Source organism: Arvicola amphibius, chromosome 3, assembly GCF_903992535.2.
Source record: "Arvicola amphibius chromosome 3, mArvAmp1.2, whole genome shotgun sequence".
Classification (NCBI taxonomy): domain Eukaryota; kingdom Metazoa; phylum Chordata; class Mammalia; order Rodentia; family Cricetidae; genus Arvicola; species Arvicola amphibius.
In genome coordinates this window covers 111798100-111820516 of record NC_052049.1, presented here as the reverse complement: position 1 = coordinate 111820516, position 22417 = coordinate 111798100, and the positions used below count along the sequence as shown (strand labels likewise).

The following is a 22417-nucleotide window of genomic DNA, read 5'->3' as shown; positions in this document are numbered from 1 at the left end:
GAGGCAGAGGCAGGTGGATTGTTGTGAGTTCTAGGCCAGCCTGGTCTACCAGAGCTAGTTCCAGGACAGGCTCCAAAGCTACAAAGAAACCCTATTTCAAAAAAAAAAAAAAAAAAAAAAAAAAAAGGCATGAAAAGCTGATTAACACATTATTCTTGCTATCTAAGTGGGCTCTCTCTCTCTCTCTTTGTGTGTGTGTGTGTGTGCGTATATGTGTGTGTGTGTGTGTGTGTGTGTGTGAGAGAGAGAGAGAGAGAGAGAGAGAGAGAGAGAGAGAGTAAGGAATTAACATAGAATCCAGCACAAAGCCAGGCAAGTATTCTACCACCAGGCTATATTCTTAGTTCTCTTTTGAGATAGAGTCTCACTAAGTTTCCCAGGCTGGCCTTGAACCTGTGATCCTCTGGCTTCAGCTCCCCAAGTAGCTGGGATTACAGACACAGCTTCAAGTGAGTCCCTATTCACAAACAAGCTTTGGCTCACACCACCCACTCTGCCCGCACCCTTCACTCTATTTTAAACTATTTCAGATTCCAATTTATTAATTAAAAATTCATCACTAATAAATGCAAATTAGGATTAGCCACAGTTGGTTCTGATTCCCCTTTCAGTTGGGATAAGAGAAGGGCCGAGGGAAGGAGCCGCTCATCCTCTGGGGCTGACTCACTGCAGCATGACCACTGTGCATAATGTAAGTTCTACCGTGGTTACTTTCCTGCTTTCCCAGCAAAGAACCAATGAAAAATACCGTGCTCTTACATTTAACTCAGCTAGATTGGATTTCCTGACCCCACTAATCACAGAATGACAGGGTTTGCTGTATCATCTGTCTGATGAGAATGGTCGGTGCCCCAAACTACTCTGTAAATTATATTTTGAAATAAATCTAGAATCTAGCCTGTTCTCGCCATTCCATCCCAACCACCTTCATCCAAGACACCACCATCTCTCACCTGGACGATTTATGGCTATCGACACCTAACTGCTTCCACCCTTGGCTTCTAAGGACTATATCTGATACAGCAGCCAGCAAGAGCCCATCAATGTGCAAGTCATACCCCGTCGCTACCCTGCCCAGAGCCCCTAATGACTGTTTTCCCCTCAAAGAATGCCCAAAGTCACAGAGTCTAGAATGTTCTCCATGACCTGTGCCCTGCTCTACCTCTGACACCATCTTGTTCTGCTTTCCTGCAGGCTGAGGGCTCTTTGCCATGGACTGGAGCTTCATGCCATCACCTACTTCAGGGCTTGGCTTGAACATCACCTACTCATGAAAACTTTCCCCACCCACCATCCTTAAAAATGCAACGTACAAGTCCCCCATCTCCTGCACAGTGACCTTTCCTTCACAATTCTTTTCCCTACATCACCCTCAGAACCCCATAAGCTTCACAAAGATGGAGTCTGGTCTGTTTTGCTCACTGATTTATCCCAAATGCCTAGATCACATGGCAATGAAATCTCTGTTAAGTTAAAGAACATATTCTCTCACACCATGGCTCTGCCTTAAAAGTGAGGCTCACTCCAGGTGGCGGAAAGCATTCAGTACACAGATAAAGGGGGCCTGGGACACACTGGGGACCTCATTTTATAGGAGTCGGAGTAGGAGGAGAGCAGTGGCTTAGAGACAGATTATACTTGGTTCTCTACCTCTGAGCTCCCCCGTCCAGGTCCTCTACTTTATTTTTCTTAAGCTCTGGAGAGGTTTACTGTTCCTGTGGGCCCTTTTGTGACCAGAGGGAATCCACGTTATTCTGACTACTTTAGTGTCTGTATAGAGCACAGGAATGGCTACGATGCCAAAGTAAACACATCAAATGAGTGAGGCGGAAGAAAGGGATGGTTAATTCATGTGCCAGCAGGGAAAAGGGACATCCTGCCCCTCTCCTCCACCCCTCCATTTGTCACACCCAGCAATATCTGTGTCTATGTCAGAAGCAGAACCATAAGGGCCACAGCTGGGTAGAGGGAAGAACCGAGCACTGGGGTCATTTGTTCTTGTTGCTGGGGGCCCAGCTGGCCCCTCTCACATCCTCTTACAAAGTAGCCCACCTGGCCCTGCTTTTGAAGGGCTGCAGGCTTCTGAGATGGACAGGACCTCAGAGCAATGGGACTTCTCATTCTGGGTCCGTAGTTCCTAGACTAAGATGGGTGACCCACTGTGAGGGGCTTTGGGTAGATCTGAGGTGATCTGGAGTTAGGGTTTATAGTCTGGAACTAAGCTCTAGGTTCAAAGAAAATGTCTGGGCTTGCTTCCACAACCAGTGTTGAATGTTTTAGCTGCATGAAGTGACCTACAACAGATCAGGCCAGGAAGTTGTGAGAACTACATTTCCCAGCATGCAATGAGATCAGCCACAGGGAGAATGGGAAGGCCTGGGGTCATACCCTGAGAAACCCTGTTGTCTTCCTGGAGCTGAAGCAGCTGTGTAGTTCCTCCATTGTCTGGGGGGAGAGGGGGCTCCTGCAAATTGGAAGAGCAACTCCCAGAGGTACGGACTCAGCTGCATCCTCAACTCCCAAACGCGTGCCATTTTGCTGGCTTAGAGACAGGCATATTTGCCCTCAGCATAGCCCCAGGCTTCCATTTGCACACTCAGCAGGCAGACAGTGGTTTGCCTGCTCACACTGGCTTACACATGCTTACAGAAGAACACACCCACACTCATGTCTGGGCACGCACACTTGCAGAGACACTCCCTGTGAAGGCCCACCATCCTTGGTCCAAAGAACTGGCCTAACTGGCATGCCCACGGGACGAGCCCAAACTTCACCAAGAGTAAGAGTTGGGACAGACACACTAAGCTTGAGTAGCTTCCCTGCCCCACTCTTGGGAGTGGCAGTAGGCCAATCTGCCACTTTCCTCCTAACGCCCTTAGGGATGAAAAGCTTAATCCTATTTGGTCAAGACCATATCCTGGACCCCTCCCCACCATTAGTGTTAGCCCTCCTGGAAGAAGGTTGGTCCTCTAGCTACTATGTTGAGGATCCCTTACCCAGCACTCTGAAACTACTTCTCAGTACAAGGCCTTGGACATGGGCTTCTTTGAGTGGCCAGACACTGTTAAATGCATCATCAAATTCCGCTAGGTTGTTTCTACAGCTTTCTTATCCCTATAACCAGCTCGGGCCTATTTCACACTAGGGGTCATTCACTGTGACAGTGACTGACTACTCCTAGTGACACCATGCAGCAATCTTAACATAGCCCTGCTATGCTGCTTCATCATGGGTCATCCTTCTTCCATCCCCCCCCTTCTATGTGTGCCCCCTGCCTACCCCACCCCAGCTGCTCTTTGTTCCACTCTCCAGATGTGCGCAGGGCAAAGCTATTACCTAAAAGGATAGTCAGAATGAAATATTAAATTCCCACTTATCCCTCTCACTCATGCATTGCCTTCAGACCAGTGGGGCTGGGAACACAGGGCCTGCCTATGCTCCTTGGGGGCGATCCCCAGAGATTGCAGAAGCCACTTGCTGATGTGGGGAAAATGGCTACGAGATCGCCTGCCACTTAAAGAATCAACAGCACTGGAAAGGTTTAAACATCTGGCTGAATCCTTCGAAAAGGCTGAAAGTTGCTCCCTGTGGGGCTGACCCACAGCTCCTGAGCCCATCAGGAGAGCGAGGAGTGCCATGTTTTCTTGTCTCTTGGCTCCTGACTAATAGATGTGCTAGCAACAGAACTGACATGGTATGACTCTTTTCCAGCTGGAGCTCTGGCATGCTTTAGGCCACCTATACTCGAACACACTCCAGATGTTATGTGCAGGCGAGCACACACCACCACCTAGATAGACCTGACCACGGGTCACACAGCAGGTACCGGGTACCCATGGCAGTTCCTCCCCATGGCTAGTCTCTTCTTCCTTCTCCTCCTCTCTGCTCCTACATCTGAGCCCCAAGGAGCAGCCCTTCCTCAAGACCACCGCCTCTGTTCCTGGACTTTTGGAGAAGGGAGGATGCACCCTCCTGCTGGCTGTGATTCTGAGCTGGGCATACTTGCCCTAGCAGGGTTTCTGATCAGTCTTCTCATGCTGAGAAGTAACATCAATGAGAGGATGCTTCTAGGTTCCTTACTTCTACCAAATTTCTAATCAGCTCCCCCCCACCCCCAGTTCCTGGGTGGCAGAGTGGGATGCTGCGGTGGCTTTGGTGTTCCTGTTGGAGGGAGTGCTCCACGATCACATGGACAATGGGATGTAAGTTGGACTACCTCTACATTACAAATAGGGAAGTTAAGGTTCAGAGAGGTAAAGAACTTATTCAAGGTCACACAGCCAAGAAGAATCCTTGTGCAGACACATTCCTGGCCCTCAGGTAACACTGCTCATCACACTTGGTATGATGGCTCCTCACAGAAGGCAGTTGTGCATTTCCTCATCCAACCCCACAGCCTCAGGGCCAGAGCTCTGGACCCTATGTGTCTCCAACTGGTCCCAGAAAGGGGAAGAGTGGTTTAGTCCGCTTCTGCTGTCTGTCCCTGTCCTGGCAGGTGACCTTGGCTGTTAGCGGGGCTCCAGCCCTGGCACCTCTACTCCTATAAGCATTCTCAGAGTCAGGGGCAGGATGCTGAAGAAAATAGCAAGTGATCACAGCCTCTCGTTCCTAGGTGACAGGACAGCCCCAAGGACAGGCCAGTGTGGTCCCTGGATAGCTCCAACTGCTCTCTGTGCAGATGTGTTCGGAATGTACTCGCAGATGATGTCCTCAGGGCTCCCCCAAACCTGTGTCTAGCTGGACTACATCGCTGCCTCGTTTCCTGGAAGCCCAGGATCACGCTGTGCATATTACACCCTGTCTCCTTTGGTGGCAGTGGCATGCCCCTTCCTGGTTTTTGGAGGTTCTTCGTGTCACTTTCTCACTCTGCAACCAGCTCAGGTCTGATACTAAAAACACCTCCTCCCCTTTTGAAGTTTGGTGGCAATTTACTCCTTGGTGCATTTGTTTTGATGCTCCTATTAATGACAGTGATAATGATGGGGGTCGCGACAATAATAACAGAGCCGTGGCCACTTACTGACAGGCTGGGTTGTGCTAGGTTATGTGACCTGCATTATGTGTCATTGGACATGCAGCCTTTCCTTCAAGGCAGGTCACACTACCCCCCGTTTTACAGACGAGGCTCACTCAGGTCACATCCCAGGTGAAGTCTCTCTGTGGAGCAACACAGCCCTCATTTCCCCTGACTGATTCACCCCTCCTATAATGATAGAGGAAGATCCGGGAAAAGAGCAATTCGGTATCCAGTGCCTTCAGGGTGCTTGCTCACTCTAGCCTCTACTTTCCTGTCTGTCTAGTGTTCTGCTGGAGGCGAGCCTCGCCCTGCAGCCCTGCAGGCTTCCTCAATTCCAGCTGCAGAACTTGGAGGATGTGAGCCCACCTGCAGACCTGTTCCACCAAGCCAGCATGACTCCCTTGTGCAAGCGTTCAGCCATTGCTGGAAACAGCACTTCCGGCCCCCGAAGGTCACTCTGACTGCACCCTATAATGCCCCCCCCCCTCATAAGGCAAAGAGGAAAGTGTGAAGAACGAACCATGGCCTGAGCTGCAGAGAAGCAGGGGGGGGTGGGAGTGGTACAAAATCACAAACTTCCCACTGGGTGCAATGAAAGGAGTGGATGTGGCTGTGGAGGAACCGGAGGATGGGAAGCGGGAGGGGCAGCCAAAGACTCCTACCTGTGATATTGACCTCCACCTGGCCTGAGCGGGTGCCAATGGGGTTGGTGGCCTCACAGATGTAGGTTCCTGCCAGGCTGTAGTTGATGGGTCCTCGGAAGAAGAGGGTTCTGTTCTGGGCCTCCACACCCTTGGGGAGAGAGCCATTCAGCCTGTAGGTATTGGGAGACACAGGGAAGGATTACTACTGACTCTTCAGCTCCAAGAGTCAGCCCCCCGGGCATCTACCAGCTCTTCTGCTGAGTGCATGTATTAGGGGCTGTTTGCAATGGAGGAAAAATAGTAACAACAATAGTGTCTTGCATCTCAGTTTTCTATTATTCAGGAATTCATGGGTTTTGAGACAGGGTTTTGTTACATAGCTCAGGTAGGTTCTGAACTTGCAGCAATCCTGACTGGGCCTCCCTGGTGCTGAGATGACAGAATTTGGGCCACCATGCTTGGCAGTTCATGTTTGAGCATCATGCCACCGAAACCTATTCAAGGCAGGTGGGTACCACTCTCACATTAACAGATGAAACCTGAGATTCAAGGCCAAGGGCACACAGCTAGGAAGCAGCAGAGCAGAGGCCAGCTGGATCTGCAGACCTCAGGAGAGTGCTTGTTCTACCGCTCCTGGGGCTTCTCCTTGGTCCGTGTCTCCTTGGTAGTGTGTTGACAACAGGGACACCTGGGTCCTGCCCCTAGTTCTCCTTTGGTGGGGCCACTGAGGCCAAGAGCATTGGGAGAAGCTATTCAGATGCGGAAGCAGGCATGGCTGAACTCCTACTGCTCATCTTGCCATTGCTGGACATGTCTCAAGATGTTTTCTTGTGGGGAACATTCTAGGAGTTTGCCAAGTACAGAAAGCCTTCATCCTTCCCTTGTTAGCTGTTCGTCAGTAAAGTCAACAGCTGCTCTGGCTACACGGCTGATGGGCAAGCAGGTTCTTCCCACCCTCACCTTCAGAAGCGGTTTGTGCCTAGAAATGCAGGCTGAGAGGGAGGGCCTGCCAGGGTCCTCTGCTTCCTAGGAAATGGTTTAGACTCACTTTTAGCTGCTGACTTCTGGCCATCCATGACAACTTCCTTAGCTCCCCCCACATCCTGAGTCCCACCTAGGTCTCTGGAAAGAATGATGGTTTGAGATGTTCAAGTTGGCTAGCGGGGAGAGATTCCCCTCTGAAGGTCAAGAACCAGACTGTAAGCCGGGTGGTGGTGGCGCACGCCTTTAATCCCAGCACTCGGGAGGCAGAGGCAGGCGGATCTCTGTGAGTTCGAGGCCAGCCTGGTCTACAAGAGCTAGGTCCAGGACAGGCTCTAAAAAAGCTGCAGAGAAACCCTGTCTTGAAAAACCGAAAAAAAAAAAAAAAAAAAAAAGAACCAGACTGTAAAGTCAAGAACGGGATAGTGGGACACAGGTGTCCACTGCTGCCTCTACCCAGAAAACCTGTACGGAAAGACTAGGAACAAAGGAAGAATGGGGTGTTCCAGAACACCAGCTTCCCAGGGGACACCTTGGTAAAAAATGAATAATGGGCACTGGGGTGGGATGATTCACCAAAGAAAAGTGACAAAATCCTTTATTAGTGATTGAAGGGAAGCAGGTCAGAAGGGACACCCCCGCTGGCATGATTATTATTAGTCCCAAACCCTAGCACTCGTATGCAGAGGTGTGTGTACACAGTCTGTGTGTTTACGTGGGATCTCTTAAATCAATCCCCATGGAAAAATCTGAGCCTAGGCTCTAAATCCTCCTTACTCCCTGGAGGTGTGAGGTCCAGCAAAGGGTATTTTCAGGGGATGGGCCAGCCCACAGCACTCACGTGGTCCAGTGGTACTCGGTGGCTGGGGGGTTAGCATCTGCTTTGCATGTAAGCTTCACATCTGTCCGCTGCAGGTACCAGTTGCCATCAAAGCCCTCAATGGTCACCTCAGGTTCATCTGTGGGGCAAGGGAGGATGTTGGAAGAGGGTGAGGTCAGGGGAGCAGTCAGGGAAGGGATAGAAGGAACAGTTAAGGAAGGGACCCCAGGAGCAGCTAGAAGGAAAGGCAAGTTGGCATTCCAAGACCTCAGAGCAAAAGCAGCAAGGGGAAAGGTTAGAAGGAGGGAGAAGTGACAGAAAGAGAGGATGGGGAACTTGCAGCATCTTGAAGGAGAAAGTCATGGGGAGAGACTAGGGGACAGAAGAGGAGGGCAGAGAGCAATGGGTGGGAGGGGCCGGCCCTGGCTCACATTGCACGTTGAGCGTGAGGCTCTCCCTGAAGCGGTCCAGGTGATAGTTGACGATGCAAGCCAGGGACTGCCGGTGGGCTTCCCGACTGGGCACCAAGCGGTAGCGGCTGATGACTGTCACTGTGCCATTGGGGTTCCGAATTTCCTGGTACTCTGCCTCGCCCTTTAGCCGCGTTTCCCAGGACACCACACTGGGCGGCTTCCCGTTGGCTGAGGTGCAGGTGGCCACCAGGACCTTGTCATCCTGTCCCTTCCTGGCTCGAAGCACTGCATGGGTGCCCTCGATCCAGTTGGTAGGTTTGGCTGTGGGCACAACATCATGGCATCAGCTGAAGTTGCCCGTCACCCCTGCCTCTCAGCTGTGCTTTGCCAAAGCCCTTCCCAGAATTTCCCTTGGGAAGTGCCTCCTGCCAGTAAATCCTTCTTGCTGCACGAACAGTCCTGTTTTAGATTTCCTAGAGTCTTTGCATCATCAAGCCAAGCAGCTTCCTTCCTTACTACGGTGTCCCATGTACCTGCCTGTGTCCTAGTCTCCAACACAATGTCCCTTAGTGGAGGGCTTCAACCTAAATACTGCCCCTGCCCAAATGCTAAGGTCCCATTTCCAATCTTGGAAATTGTGGACAGCGTGGCTTAGTCAAGTGAGAGGCACTATGCCTGGGGCTATGGGAACATGCCAACCCAACAGGGATGTCTGGGGCCACTAGGGCACATGCTAAGGATGGTCAACCCCTTTAGACAGGCAAGGGAAAGAGGCCCAGGGCATCTTACCCATCACAGTGAGATTGAGCTGGCTCTCACGGTTGCCTGTAGGAAAGGTGGCAAATTCACAGATGTACATGCCCTCGTCCTCCAGCTCCAGGCGGGAGAGGCGGATGGTGCCATCAATGAAGGAGGGTCGCAGGAACTCCACTCGTTTCTCATAGGGAGGCAACACGGAGACGCCCATAGTTGGGTTGTAGATGGCCATGTTCTGCTTGGAGCCATTGGTGGACTTCTGCCACGTGACCTGGGTAATCTTCACACTGGGCAGTGGGTTGGCAAAGCTACAGTGCAATACCACGTCTGTGCCGATGAAGCCATACATGGAGTCGTTGACCTGCACCACCTGCGTGTGAGTGCCTGGTGGACGGGAAGACAGGAAGTGGTCAGTGACGGGCACCACTCCTCACACCTACCAGTCTCTGTCCTTTGCTCTTAACTTTTACAGCAGTCATTACTTTTATGAAAATAATCACTGGGTCTGGTGGTTTGCGCCTAGAGCCCCAGCACTTGGGAGGCTAAGCAGGAAGATTGCTATGAGACTTTGACGCCAGTCCGGGTTACATAGTAAGGTCCAGGACAACCTGAGACACAAATTAAACTCATTTAGAATCTCCCCCAAAATGAAAGAATTAATTACCTGATATAAAAACCACCTGTTAACGTGGCTCAGTGGGTAAAGACATTGGCCACCAAGGATGATGACCTAAATTTGATCTCCAGAACCCACAGGGTGGAAGAAGAGACCCCCTTTAAATTGTTCTCGGACCTCCGTGTGCCCACCACAGCATACACACACATACATAAAATAAATAAATGAATTTAATAATAAAATCTCACTCTAGGTAATTCTGAAAAATACCACGAAGACAATGACACCATTCACTTGTAGCTCAGAATGACCCTGGATTCATGGTCCTCATATCTCAGCATCCTTCCCCTTCCCCCTTCCCAGAGACAGGGTTTCTCTGTAAAATAGCCCTGGCTGTCCTGGAACTCACACTGTAGACCAGACTGGCCTTGAACTAACACAAATCCACCTGCCTCTGCCTCCTGAGTGCTAGGATTAAAGGTGTGCACCATCACAGGCTGACGTCTCATTTCCTGAGTGCTGTGATTCTCCATCAATACCACTACAATGCCTGGCTACTACCTGTATTTTTTGTTTTGTTGCATGTGTGCTACACATGCACACAGAGGTCTGAGGTTGATGCTAAGTAAACTCCTCAATTGAGTTCCACCATATTTTTCTTTCTTTGGACAGGGTCTTACTATCTGGCTGGCCTGGAATTCACTGTGTTAACCAGGCTGGCTTTGAATTTGCAGAGATCTGCTTGCCTCTGTCTCCTCTGTGCTGGAATTAAAAGGCATGAGCTTCTTTGCCTTATATTTTTAGGTGAGATCTCTCAGTTGGACCCAGATGGTGTTAATTTGGCTAGCCAGATTGCTCCAGGGATCCCATCTTTGCCTCCTAGGCAGGCCACTATGCCCATCGGGCATCTGTGTAGGTGCTCTGGTCCTAATGCTTTTATGGCAAGCACTTTACCCAGTGAGCCATCTCCCTAGCTCTCTATATTTAAAAAAAAAATCAGAATCATACTGTACAGATTGTCCAAATGGTGCTTTTCACTTAGTGATGTGGGTCAGTGTTCCATGTTAGTAACATGCATCCACATGCTAGTTTCTCCCTTTCATACTGTGGATGGAGACAACATGCCCGGCGAGTCTTCCACTACTGAGCTACATTCAAGCTCTGCCTCCCCTTGCCTTCCCAAGATGCCTCTGAAGGCAGTTTTTGACTATATAGTCAAGTCTGATCTTAAACTAATCATCTTCCCACCTCAGCCTCCAGAATTTTAGGATATAAGTGGTGGCACCTTACGAACTTAGCAAGCTGTTGTTTTGTTTGTTTGTTTGAGGGTCGAAAGCTCTACTATCCAAGCAGAGCTCTAGTTAGGAGCTTTTCTGGGCCTCGGTTCCCTCATCTGACAAATGAGCCAGATGATCCAGTCTTCTCTACCTCACCCGTTGCTGGGGAACCAAACAGCATACAGGTAAGAAACGACAAGGGGGCGGGGGCAGGAACTAGAGAAGGTGCACAGATGCACAGCAGCCAGAGGGCCCCTCCCCTTCAGCTCCTGTGAGGAACCCACTCAGGCCCTTTTGTTAGGAAGCTCCCAGTCCGATCTTCCAGGTTCCTCCCAGTACAGCCTCCCTGTCTCAGAATACGGCTGTGTATACCTGACTTCTCTCTTGGCCTAGCAACTCTTGCAGGGAGTTCTTTCCCTTCCTGAGTCTCCAAAGCCCAGCCCAGCTCAGCATCTGGCCTACACAGCAGGCTTCCGTGTTTTCTTTTCTCTAGTGTAGCAAATATTTATTTCTGGGCAAACTGCAGTGGTAGCCAGGAGAATGGAGACTCCCAGGAAGGAGTGGGCAGCGGGTGGCAAGGCATAAGTTCCCTCCAGTCTCCACTACAGAGTCCTTGCTTTTGAGACCCTTAGCCTGAGCCAACCACCCCAGACCAGGCTCTGCCCTCCACTTCTGTCCATCTCAGAGTCTGTCCTGCGATTGACAAGTGACTATATTTGTGTTCTTTATACCCCACATCCTCATTTTACTGAGTACCATCAGTACCTCTGCTGACGCAGAGGCAGGAGGATGGCTTTGAGAAGCCTAGGATCCAAGAGCGGGAAGCTGGGGCTTCCCCTTGCCTCCTCTGTGTGATGGAGAAGTGGGGGTTCTTAGAAAGGTCCCAAAGCCCATGGTCAGTTCAGCACATTGCTTCCCATTCCACTCTTCCAGAGATCACATTGACTGTGGGATCTTAGGGGCTTAGTATACAACATGCTCTCAGGAAATGCATGCTGAGCCAGGCACGGTGAGATGTGCTTGTAATATTAGCCTTCAGGAGTCAGAGTCAGAAGATCTTAAGTTCAAGACCAGTGTGGACTATATAGTGAGACCTTGGGAGGCATGTGTAGGAAAGGAGAAAAGGAGAGGGGTGTGTGTGTGTGTGTGTGTGTGTGTGTGTGTGTGTGTGTGAGAGAGAGAGAGAGAGAGAGAGAGAGAGAGAGAGAGAGAGAGAGAGAGAGAGAGAGAGAGGCCGAAAACATGTTTTAGGCTTTCCCAAGCCATGTCCTTGGCATGGAGAATTTCATGCATATCCCCATTCTTTCTGCCATTCACACTAAAGTCTTAATGAGCACATTGGGTGTTCCTGCTCCCGCCCTTCCACCATTGGAAGTATCAGACACCTCAAGCAACTGGGGGCTGGGGGAGCTATGAGATGAGGTGAGGAGGGTGTATGGCACATAGCTGGGGGCTGAATTTCCGCCTACCTGTGAGACCCTAGCAGTCATTCCCCTTGCCTCTGTAGAGGAGCAGGCTGCTTGCCTGGGTCTCCAGTATCCTTCTGGCTCTAACTATCTCACGGCAGCCCCGCCCACACCCTACCCAGAAGCAGCCTGAGAGGAGGTCAGTGGGTCAGATGGTCTAGCACTCTTGCTGACTGGTCAGCTGGCAAACAATTAATTCTTCCATCCTCCCTGACAGGATAAATGGGTGCTCCCTGATGCTCCTCCAGCCTCCACTCCCCAAGCCTGCTGGAGTCTGCCCAGCAGCTGAGATAATGTGGGCATAATTGGGGAACTTGCGCCACATAAAGCCAAGAACTGGAAAAGCCAGTTGGGAGGGCTTGGGCCACAACGTGAGAGTTGGGGGAAGGGGCATGGGTATCAGGAAGCATCTTGGTGCTAGGTATGGTGGGCCTGGAGGAACACATGGCCCACCGAGTCCTACTACCCCATCTCCTCTCATCCCTTCTGCAGTTGTGGGGCAGGCAGGGGGGAGGCCCTGATGCACTGACTGATTGATATTCCTGTGCTGTTTCCCAAGCAGTGACCTCACCCTTCAGGGATAAGTTGGTGCCAGGAGGGGAGGTTGCTGCTGATGCCCCATGTAAGCTGGGGAGGTTTCTGTGCCAAAGCAGGTGTGTGTGTGTGTGTGTGTGTGTGTCTTCCCTACCTAAGTCTATGCTGGATAGAAGCCATTTTTCTCTCCCCTGGGTTCTCCCCAAAGCAGCTTCATGGTGTAGAGAGAAGCATTCCTGGTGTCCCCTCATTGTACAAAGGCATTTCTGGCCCTGCAATGGACTGGGTGGGGACATGAGGACCTTTCAGTAGCAGGCCTGCTCACATTTACTCTTGGCGTCTGTCATGGCTGGCTATTAACAGAGCCTAGGAGGTAGTCCATGGGTGGCATGTGGGGCTCCTGAAGTATTAAGGGTAAAGCCCCCAGTGTCTTGGAGTTGAGAGGGGAAGATTAGCACAATTAGGCCCCGCTTCAACACTCTAGCCTGAGGGACCTGGTTCCCAAGCTTCTGTGGGGGCTCCCTGGCTTGGACTAAGCATGCCAAATCAGATCTAAGTATCTAGCTCTTAGGCTGGGTGGCTTTCCAAAGGGAAAAGGGCTCACCCTTGAATATGGAGAGGAGGGGCCGGGTGGAAAGCCTGAGAAAAGGAACAGGATTGGTGGGTGCCTGCAGGGGCAGGTGTCAGGAAGGGAGGTCTTAGAGCATGCTCAGTTTTCTCCATGCCTGCTCCAGCTTCACGGTCTGGAAAACGACATGGGTGGCTCCCAAGCTCTGCATGGCCTTTCTGGCACCTTTATTTGAGGTGTGTGATGGGATGGGGAAGAGTCTGCAATATGAGTTTGCATTCTGCCTCTGTGCCTTCCAGTGGGCCAATGACTCGACCTCTCTGTGACTCAGTTTACACCGAGGGTACACATCTGAGAAATGGGGGTTCTAATAGCTAGTGCCTGCCTTATAAAACTGCTGTAAGGATGGGATGAAGGCGTACATGGGAAACTTAGAAAGCAGCACCAGCACAAAATAACCAATGTTGCTTGTTGCCATCATCGTCGTCGTCATCATCACCAACAACATTATCTGTGAAGCAGTAGGCCTCCCTTTCTGGGACTTCAATTAACAAAAGTTTACTGATTATCTACCTGGCATGAGGCACTGAACGGGATGCTACAGGCCCCCTTTCCTAGGACACTGAGATGGCTCTCACTCCTGACTTTCTGGTGGGCACTTCTACTAAGAACCCATGCAACTGTACCCATTACTATTCCCTGCACTTGTGCGGAGTCTCTATCCTGTCACTCAACGGATGTCTAGCTACCATGGGAAAGGCAGAGATGTCCTTGACCTTGGGCTGCGTTGATCACGTCGTGCCTGCCGTGGTAGGCAGCATGGTTTGGGGAATCTGCTGACGCTCTGGTTACCCGAGCAATAAGAAAGCTTCCCCTGCAGATTATAGAGTAGCACTTATGACATGGTAGTGCACGAGGGCTCAGTGGATGGGGCAACCTGCCACTAACTAGGTCAGGAGGGGTTAGGTCGACTGCCCAAGAACAGACTAACCCCTCTGGCCTAATGCAATTCCTACCCTAAACCAGAGTCTGGCTCAATCTGTCTCCCTAGGGACCTTGTTGTGGGTGGTAACCTTCTGGGAAATACCCTCAGAAACCTTTGAAAATGACACAAAAGCTAATCCCAATACCCAGCCCTGGTATTCATAGGTGCCTAGTGTTGACTGGGGGTCAGAAATGAAATCTAGTGAGCTCAGACTGGAGCGCCTACAGAAGGCTGTTATGTGAGCAGTGGGAAGAGAAAAGAGTAGGGGGCAAGGGGTGCAGGAATCATAGAACCTGTACCTACAGAAGGGGTGTTCTTACACCTTAGGGTACACAATGAGTCTTTCCCTGCCCCGACCTTAATCACTGCCTAGATCCTCCCTGACCACCCTATATGGTCAGGGTACAAGACACAGGTCTCTGGGACCTCAGTTTCCTTAACAGAACACAGGCGAGGTGGTTGGGGTGACCTGGCTTCTCAGAAGTGCTGAGCCAGCAAGGCAAGCGTCGGACCAGCCCCCCTACCACGTCACAGGGCTGCAAAAGCCCAAGCTCAGCAACAAGACACAAAGGCTCTTCAGTTGTGGCAGAGGAACCTGCTCCCCAGGGCCCTGCCCTGCTTGCCGTGGAGCTGATCTGCAGGAGGGTGGCAAGAGTTCCCACGCATCGGGCGTGGCCACACGAGCAGTTTCTCTTCCTGCCCTTTTTGACTTTAGAATCCCTGTCCTAGCTGGGCAAGCTGGGTCTGGGCTCAGGAGGTGGGTGTGTAAACGAGGGCTTTTGTGAGGACCACTGTGCCCAGACCTGGCCAGGCAGATCTTCTCCAGGCCTTCATTTCCTGAAGCTTGCCTCAGTGTCTCCAGCAGCGGCTTGAGCAGAGTGTTAGCACAGAAGAGAAAATAAAGTCTGTGTGTACAGGTGTGGGCTGCTGGGCTCTCTGACAAGGACCTGCACCAAAACAACTTCTCAAAGGTTTTACTTTGTTGTGAGACAAAGTCTCACACTGTAGCCTAGGCTACCCTAGAACAAGACTATGCAGTCTAGGCTGTCCTCAAACTCATGGCTAGTCTCCTGTCTTAACCTTTTGACTAAGTTTCCTGACCAGTGTGGGATTAGTTACATGTGAGAGCTACCATGACCATGACTCCTGGCATGACTCCTTCCCCCAAGTGTGTGTGTGTGTGTGTGTGTGTGTGTGTGTATGTTTAGGTCTGGGCCTGTATTGGAAATCCAACCCAGGGCCTTGCACATGCTAGCTAATTAAGTGCCCTACCAGCAAGGTACATCCTGAGTTGAAACCAATATCCTTTGCTTCTAGGGCTTTCTAGGCATGCTCCCTCCCTCCCCTCCAGGAGCTGGCAGACAAGACAGGACTTCCGGTGGTGAGGAACAGCTAAGCAAGTGGGAATGACTCACAAAGGGGAGGGGGAAGGGTCCCTGAAACCCTGCTGAGTCAGCGAGGTGACCTAAAGCTTCAGGACCCTCCCTCCCCTCAGCACAGCTTCTTTCCGAAATGTGATCCCTCAGGAAGTCCAAGCGGGAAGCATTTTAGGTAGACCGGCAAGGAAGACGTGGGACCAGGAAAGAACTCCCTTTCTGGGGCTATCTCTTCTCGGAAGGTTTTGCCAGCCTGTCATCTGGACCCGATGGTTCTGCCAGACAAGAACCCATAAGGGCAGGGCGCTTGCTGAAGCCCTTTGAACTTGTCCTTTCTCGTCTCTACGCCCCAGGCACGGTTCCCCATTAATTCAGGAGCTCCTTGGCTCCCAGGCTGCATCGCCTGCTTCCAAACTCCCCTTCATACCCAGGACAGGGCCACAGTGACCTGGCTTAGGGGGCACTAGGGGAAGACAGAAGAAGTGTCCCACTTCTTATCCCAGTGCCCAGCCAGTCCTCCCTGGGGAGCCACAGCAGGAAGGCATAGCACGCATGTTTTGTGCACAGTGCTTAGCAGCTCCATTTCTCACCTCCTGCGGTTCAGGGACCTCTGCTGGTGAGAAGGCCTTGGGGACAGGGCTTCTGGGATGGTCCCAGGGGCTCTGTGTTCCGTGCACTTTCACCACCAGCCACTCACAGTAGTGATAATGTCCTATGATCCCACAGTCAGGGGCTAATTGCTACTGTCTGAGCCCAGGCGCCTCCACCCCCAGCTCTGGGGTCACAGAAACTGCCCATGTTTTCCTCTTGGCTAAATGCTCCCCCAACTCCCCATATGGAGTTGGCTAATGATGGGCTGTGGGGCTGGCGCCGGTTGCCTTTGGGTGGGGGAGCATAGTGCGTGGGAGAAGAGGGGGCGAGGCAGCCTGGGAAAAGACCCAGGAGGAGCCAGGGCCCAGGATCTTCCAGACAGGCTGGGCCAGCCCCAACCTCCCTGGCAGTGCAGAAGCCCCAGGGATGGCAGCAGCCATGAGGGTGCTCTGACAAACCCAATCTCTTCCTGAAACCTGGCAGAACAGGCTGGGGGACAAAGATCAGTCAGGGAGCTGGACTTTGATTCTCCCATCAAGGAACAAGGGGTTGAGGATGCCTGGACCACCCCTCCTGCAGGTTCATTCCCTGTTGTCACCCCATCCCCAGGAACTCTGGCAAGCAGGGAATCTACAATGGTACCCTAAGAACATAGGGCCTCGCCTCTAGCTCTGTCTATTTCCTTCAAACTGTTAGCTCTTGGCCCATTCTACTTCCTCTCTGGCATTACACCTGCCACATCCCTGCCACCTTTCCTCTGGGCAGTGGGAAATTGGGAGAGGAAGGCTCTGGTTCTTACTACCTGGTCCCTGTTATCACCCGGGCTTGAGTGTCCTTTTCTGTAAATGGGAATGGTGGACCTGAGAATCCTGGAGGGTTTCTGTAGCTCTAGCCCGCTCAGCTCACTCTGCCTCAGTTCTCCTCCTCCTCTGGATCTACGTTCGGGAACCTGTAGCCTGACCAGTTGGTCTCAGTCTTGGTATGTTGGCCAACTGCTGGAAGTCCTGCAGGATCAAATCCAGCCCATACCCCAGCTTTGCTGTGGTTCTTTCACAGCCAACCAGTTACTCAGTCCAGCCTACAGAAGGTCCCTAACAGCTCTGTTTCCTGTGCAGCATTTGTCCAGATCTGAACTTCCCCAAGCCGCCAGCACCCTCATATCCAGTAGCCTCTCAATGTTCCTGGGCTGGGCCCCCATGCATAACCCCTTCCTTGGTAACCTCAACCCGCATGTCTTAGGCCTTTTTCATTCTCTTCAAGCCTCACCCCTGTGCCTCTTACTGGTCCACTGCAGGACAGCATTGAGTGTAGAGCCTCCTGCCTGGAGCGCCGATGTCATAGAGTAAACTTCCTGAACTCCTCAAGATCAAGCCCAAGGTCACCTAAGTGGGTTTTGAGCTCATGGCAGTCTGTCTGCCTCAGCCTCCTGAGTGCTGGAATTATAAGTGTGAGCCACTGGGCTCCAAGGGAAGAGGCTAAAGAGCCCCAGATTAGGAGGGTTGAGAAAATGAGGGCACAAGAGGCGGCTAGAGGTCTGGCTTGCTATCCCTGCTAAAAACACACACTTGTGACTTCTGTCCTTCCCCAATGCCCCAAGACTCGACTTCCTGGAGCCCTCTCCTGGCGCTGTCAGGGGTTAGGTGGTACTATCTGCTTAGAGTGCATACATGGGTATGCTCCTGTCATAGCACATTAGTCCAAAGCCTGACACTCAGAACTCACAGGGCACCTCCACTGGTTGGTGGAGAAGGTTGCCCACTTGTGGTCCTGGGCCAAGACTAGCCATTGTCTCAGGTCCAGTGGCAGCATCCTGGGAAGTGCATTATTCAAGGGGCAGAGACAGAAAGTGAGCCCTTAGCTGTATAGAAGAGACACAGCTTAAGGCCTGGCTCGCCTTGGCTGCCCAGAAATGGGAAGCAACATCCCCACAGGATGTGGGGCAGTTTAGGGGTCAGTTTGACCACCTGCCCACCTTTCAATTTCATACCTTCCTGCTTGCTTTCCAGCTGACAGGCTTGATTCCCTCTCCCTCTCTTCTGTCCCAGTTCCTAGCACCCCGTCTCCCTTCCTTCCTCACACCAGAGTAGAAGGTGAAAAATTGTTTTCTCACCTCAGCTGCTGCAGAGAGCCCTCGCTCCCACCACCTAAGCCTGTTTATGCCCGCGTGTTCACCAGCTCAACGCCCTCCCTCCACAGCCCCGGGCCACTCCTTGTCTGGCCTGGCCTTTCTTGACTTGCAGGCAGAGAGGCCTCTGGTTCTGAGGCCAAGATTCAGAGAGGTTCAGTGAGGCAAGGGCAGCTGACACCGCAGTGAACCCCACTGTCTCTCAGCAGACACAGCCTGGGTTTCCTTCCATGAGCACAGAAAGTGTAGGCAGCAGCCTCTTTGGAAGACAAATGCTGAGGAGGGAGGGGCTGGGGGCTGCTGAGAAGGCAGAGGAAGAATTCCCTAGGCTTCCCTAGGGGAACCTTCACAAGGCTCAGGACTGACATGTGCCTTCCTTGCCTCAGCCCTCAGAGTTCCAAATACAAATATTCAGCTCTCTGGTCTGCCTTGTAACCAAGAAGGGCAGGATGGGCCACCCCAGCACCCACCTCTGTAGATGCTCTTTCTTTTGGGATGGCTGCAGGGAGTGGGGGGTAATCAGGCAGGTACAGCTGCCTGCCTACAGGGAAGGCTCACTGTAAGACAAAGGACTTGGGTGGCAGGAGTGATGGATAGAGAAGGGGTGGAGAGATTTAGAGACTGGTCTGTGGAGAGGAATGGGATGCATGGAGTAATTAGTCCAGGAGCACTGACTTCCGGCTCGGTTCGGGCAGGATGAGGGTTTGCATGTGCCGCTCGTGAACTGGACAACTGAGTTGCATGGATCTCCCCAGTCCTCAGTTTCCTCATATATAAAGTGGGCTAATGACAGTGCCGTTTCCTAGGGCTGACATGAGGGTGGAATGAGACCATTCCCATGTGCTCCTAGCATGGCATCTGGCACATGGAGATGCTGCATGACGCCTGGGAAAGACCTGCCTGGATTCGGGTGAGCCGGCTTCCTGAGCATGAGCACAACTGACCTAGATACTGCTGACATTTGGGGCCAGACAATCACCTCTGGTGGGAATCTGTCTTGTGCCCTGTAAGTCACTTAGCAACATCCCCGGCACCTACACATGAGATGTCAGGAGCACCACCTTCATTTGTGACAAAAATGAAATAAAATAAAAATCATATGGAGATACTATCACATGCCCCCAGGAGAACAAAATGGCCCTGGTGAAGACCATGGGACTAGAGGAGGGGACTATGAGCTCAGGTAGGAGAGGTGAAATGCATGATGGGTATGTATGGCCAGTCATGGCAAGCTGGGTGTAGAGGGGGTGAGGAATACATACTACTGTGGGACGTTCCAACCTTCCTTGTACGTCCTGAGTAAGAAGAGAGATGCAGGCCTCTTCCTGTCTGAAGGAAGGCCAGAGCTGAGCTATGCATGGGGAGATAGGTGGTCAGAACAGTGGGCTCACAGGGTAGCTGTCTGACAGAGCACAGGCTGTGGAGAGACTTTCTTGTCTCCAGAGGATGCAAAAACACAGGGAAGGCCAGCTAGGGGAAGGGATGCAAGCAGGTAGACCTGCTGAGGGAGCATGGCCAGAACCCCTCGTCACGAAGCGGGGGGGGGGGGGGGGCTGTGAAGGCAGAGGGCTTGGTTTGCTCAGGGCTGTGCTCAGCAGAACCAAGGTGAGGCAGCATCTTCCTTCGAGGGTAAACTGCTATCATTTTGGAAGGATTTTCACCTCATTTGGTTCCTGCTTAAGAGAAATCCACAACATGTGTTCTCTGCATTAGTGGAGTGTTTGTGCTTAATTAGTGGCAAATTCTTTCATATTAAAGTCATTAAGTTTTGCTGTTTGCTCTCCTCACCCTGGGCCTGGCTCTCCTGCTTTTGCTTTAATGTGGGAAGGCCTAACTGGAGAAACACAAGTCCCTACAGCGTGGTGGGCTCAGGAGGTATTCATGCAAACATATGCACACGCATGTGCGCACACATGCACGCACACACGCACTCACACACGCATGCATCCTGTGGCATTCAGATTCCACTGGCCAGTCCTGATGACTGTCCCACCCAGGACTGGCATCTGTCCCTCCTGGCCCTGTGTCCATACCCCCAGGCACCTGCACGTGGCACTTTTGGAGCTACCTTATAGGAAAGGCTAAAGGTCAGAGGAGTATTCCAGACTACTGAGTGAGGGCCTGCCTCTCCAGCGGAGGGACAGGGACAATGCAATGTGGAACACACAACCGCACAGCAGGCTGAGTTTCCATGATCCCAGTGGGCAGCAGGACTGAGCGCAGGGAACCAAGGGCCACTGAGAGATCCTGGGATAGGAGAGAAGACAGGCCTTGCTCCCACTCCAGCCCCTCTGGAAGGATTGTCTTATCAGTTCCTAAGGCTGAAATACAGAACTTGAAGGAGATGCTTTGTAGTCCAGAACTACAGTGACCCCAAATTCTTACATATGGCATGGATGCCCTTAGAATATTAGCTTTAGGGGTCATAGCCCAACTCCCTAACACACCCAGTGTAGACCTCCAAACCATCCTCCCCCAGCTACCCAACATAAACCTCGACAGCAGTTCCAGCCTGGTTTCATGGCAACCCAGACCATAACAAAACCAGGATCATGACTTCAACCTGAGTGCTGACCTCTTCCGGGTCTTAACCACAGAACACAGCCAACCCAGTAATTCCAACCCTGCAGGGACAGTCCTAGTCTCTCCTTTTTAGACACAGATTTCCCGGGCTAGGCCTGGAATGGTGGGCTTGAGAGAGCCTCTTGCCTCTGCACTCTGAAAAGGATAGCTGGGACTACAAGAGGGTGCCACCACGGTAGCTTCCCTTCAATTTCTGTGGAACTCCAGGTCTAAATTCAGCCAAGCTTACTGTCACAGAGAAGCAGGACACTTATGACTCGGTGTGTGTGTGTGTGTGTGTGTGTGTGTGTGTGTGTATGTGTGTGTGTAGAAGATGGCAAGATCTTCAGAGGGCACTTCACGGAGAAAGAGGCTGCCTCACTGGGGCACCCTGCTGTCACCTTCAACAGGTCTGGGGACACGTCCAGGTTCTGCACAACTGACTGTCCTTCGGTGGCCTTGCCCCCAGCACCCAGGAGGCTGAAGGTGTAGTAGTGGGTTCAGGATTTCCTGACTGGCCTGAATGGGCTCAGTGGTTCCCAGTGTCAGTGCTCATGGCCAAGTCTCATGCCCATCCCCAAACCCAGACTTTTCACTTCCGACCATGAGTCCCAGCGTCACTCAACTGGGGTGAGGTCACCTCCCCAGTCCTGGGCAGCTTCCTCTGTTCCTGGCACATGCTGTCATTGTTCCTTCCTTCTTTCTCCACAACACTCAAAATCACCTTACACTTGGCAAAATGCTGAGGGGAACACCTCCCTGTCGCCACTGCAGCCTGTCCTCTTCCTGCCCTGCCTGGCAGGGACACATCGGGTGAGGGGACCCGAGAGTCAGAAAAGGCTCTGAGTCCAGTCACCTCCCCACATCCTCCCAAGTCTCCTTCTCAGCTTCCCCTTTTGGTGTGACAGTTTCAAGTGTGGGGTCTTTCCCACCTTCCTCCCCACACCGACCGTCCCTCTGCCCAACCTAAGTCTATCAGGAGCCTCACCCAGTCCTACTTCCAGCTCAGACTTGTCAAGGTTTCAGGAGTCATTGGTAGGGGCTGGCATGCCAGGGCCTGTTCCTCATCCTGCCTTGCAGAGGAAGCCAGCACGTAGGCACAGGGCATGGCGCCCAGCTGCAGAGATGTAGCCGGCTTCTGCGGCCACCTGCTTTCCTTTCTCCCATTCCCTTGTCCTTCTGACCCTGCCCAGAGTGGCCTGAGAGCCTAGGAGCAGTCGGTAGCAGTGATGTGCTTTGTGTGCAGCCATCCCTCGTCCTTCAAGTGTGGGAGGAGTATTGTCCCCTTCGACCCCCAAGATACGGCAATACCCTGAGCAACAAAAGCCTTCGGATTCCTGAAGAGACACAAGAGGGTCAAGTTCCCTGCTGGGCCCCTCCTGGAGATGGCAAGAACAGTTAGCATGGTGTGTCAGTCGCGTGTGCCAGGCCCAAGTCTGAATGTTCACAGGTAATTTGTTAATTCTCAGGACTCCTAAGTCCTAGGCGTCATGACCATTCTCTTCGCAGAAATGAACTCAGAGAGGGCAAGTAACCTGTTCAAGGTCAAACAGTCCCTGAGGTCACTTCTGGTTTGGACAGCCTTCCCCGAGGCTAGGCCTTCCATCCTGGCACCTGATAATAAGTACGCATCTTGCTCCTGTCCCTTTGGGAGGTAGCAGTGGTCTACACTTCGATGAAAGAAAC

At 52.0% G+C, this 22417-nt stretch overlaps 1 protein-coding gene across 1 annotated transcript in view; it reads right to left on the bottom strand.

Moving 5' to 3' along the window:
• Nectin1 (nectin cell adhesion molecule 1) overlaps positions 1–22417 on the bottom strand; it is a 63388-nt gene that overhangs the window by 7586 nt on the left and 33385 nt on the right. The window contains exons 2-5 of the mRNA XM_038322325.1: positions 8665–9015; positions 7894–8196; positions 7484–7601; positions 5680–5831 (exon numbers count right to left, since the gene is read on the bottom strand). Of these exons, the coding sequence (XP_038178253.1) occupies positions 5680–5831; positions 7484–7601; positions 7894–8196; positions 8665–9015 (924 nt within the window). The remainder of the gene's footprint in view (positions 1–5679; positions 5832–7483; positions 7602–7893; positions 8197–8664; positions 9016–22417) is intronic.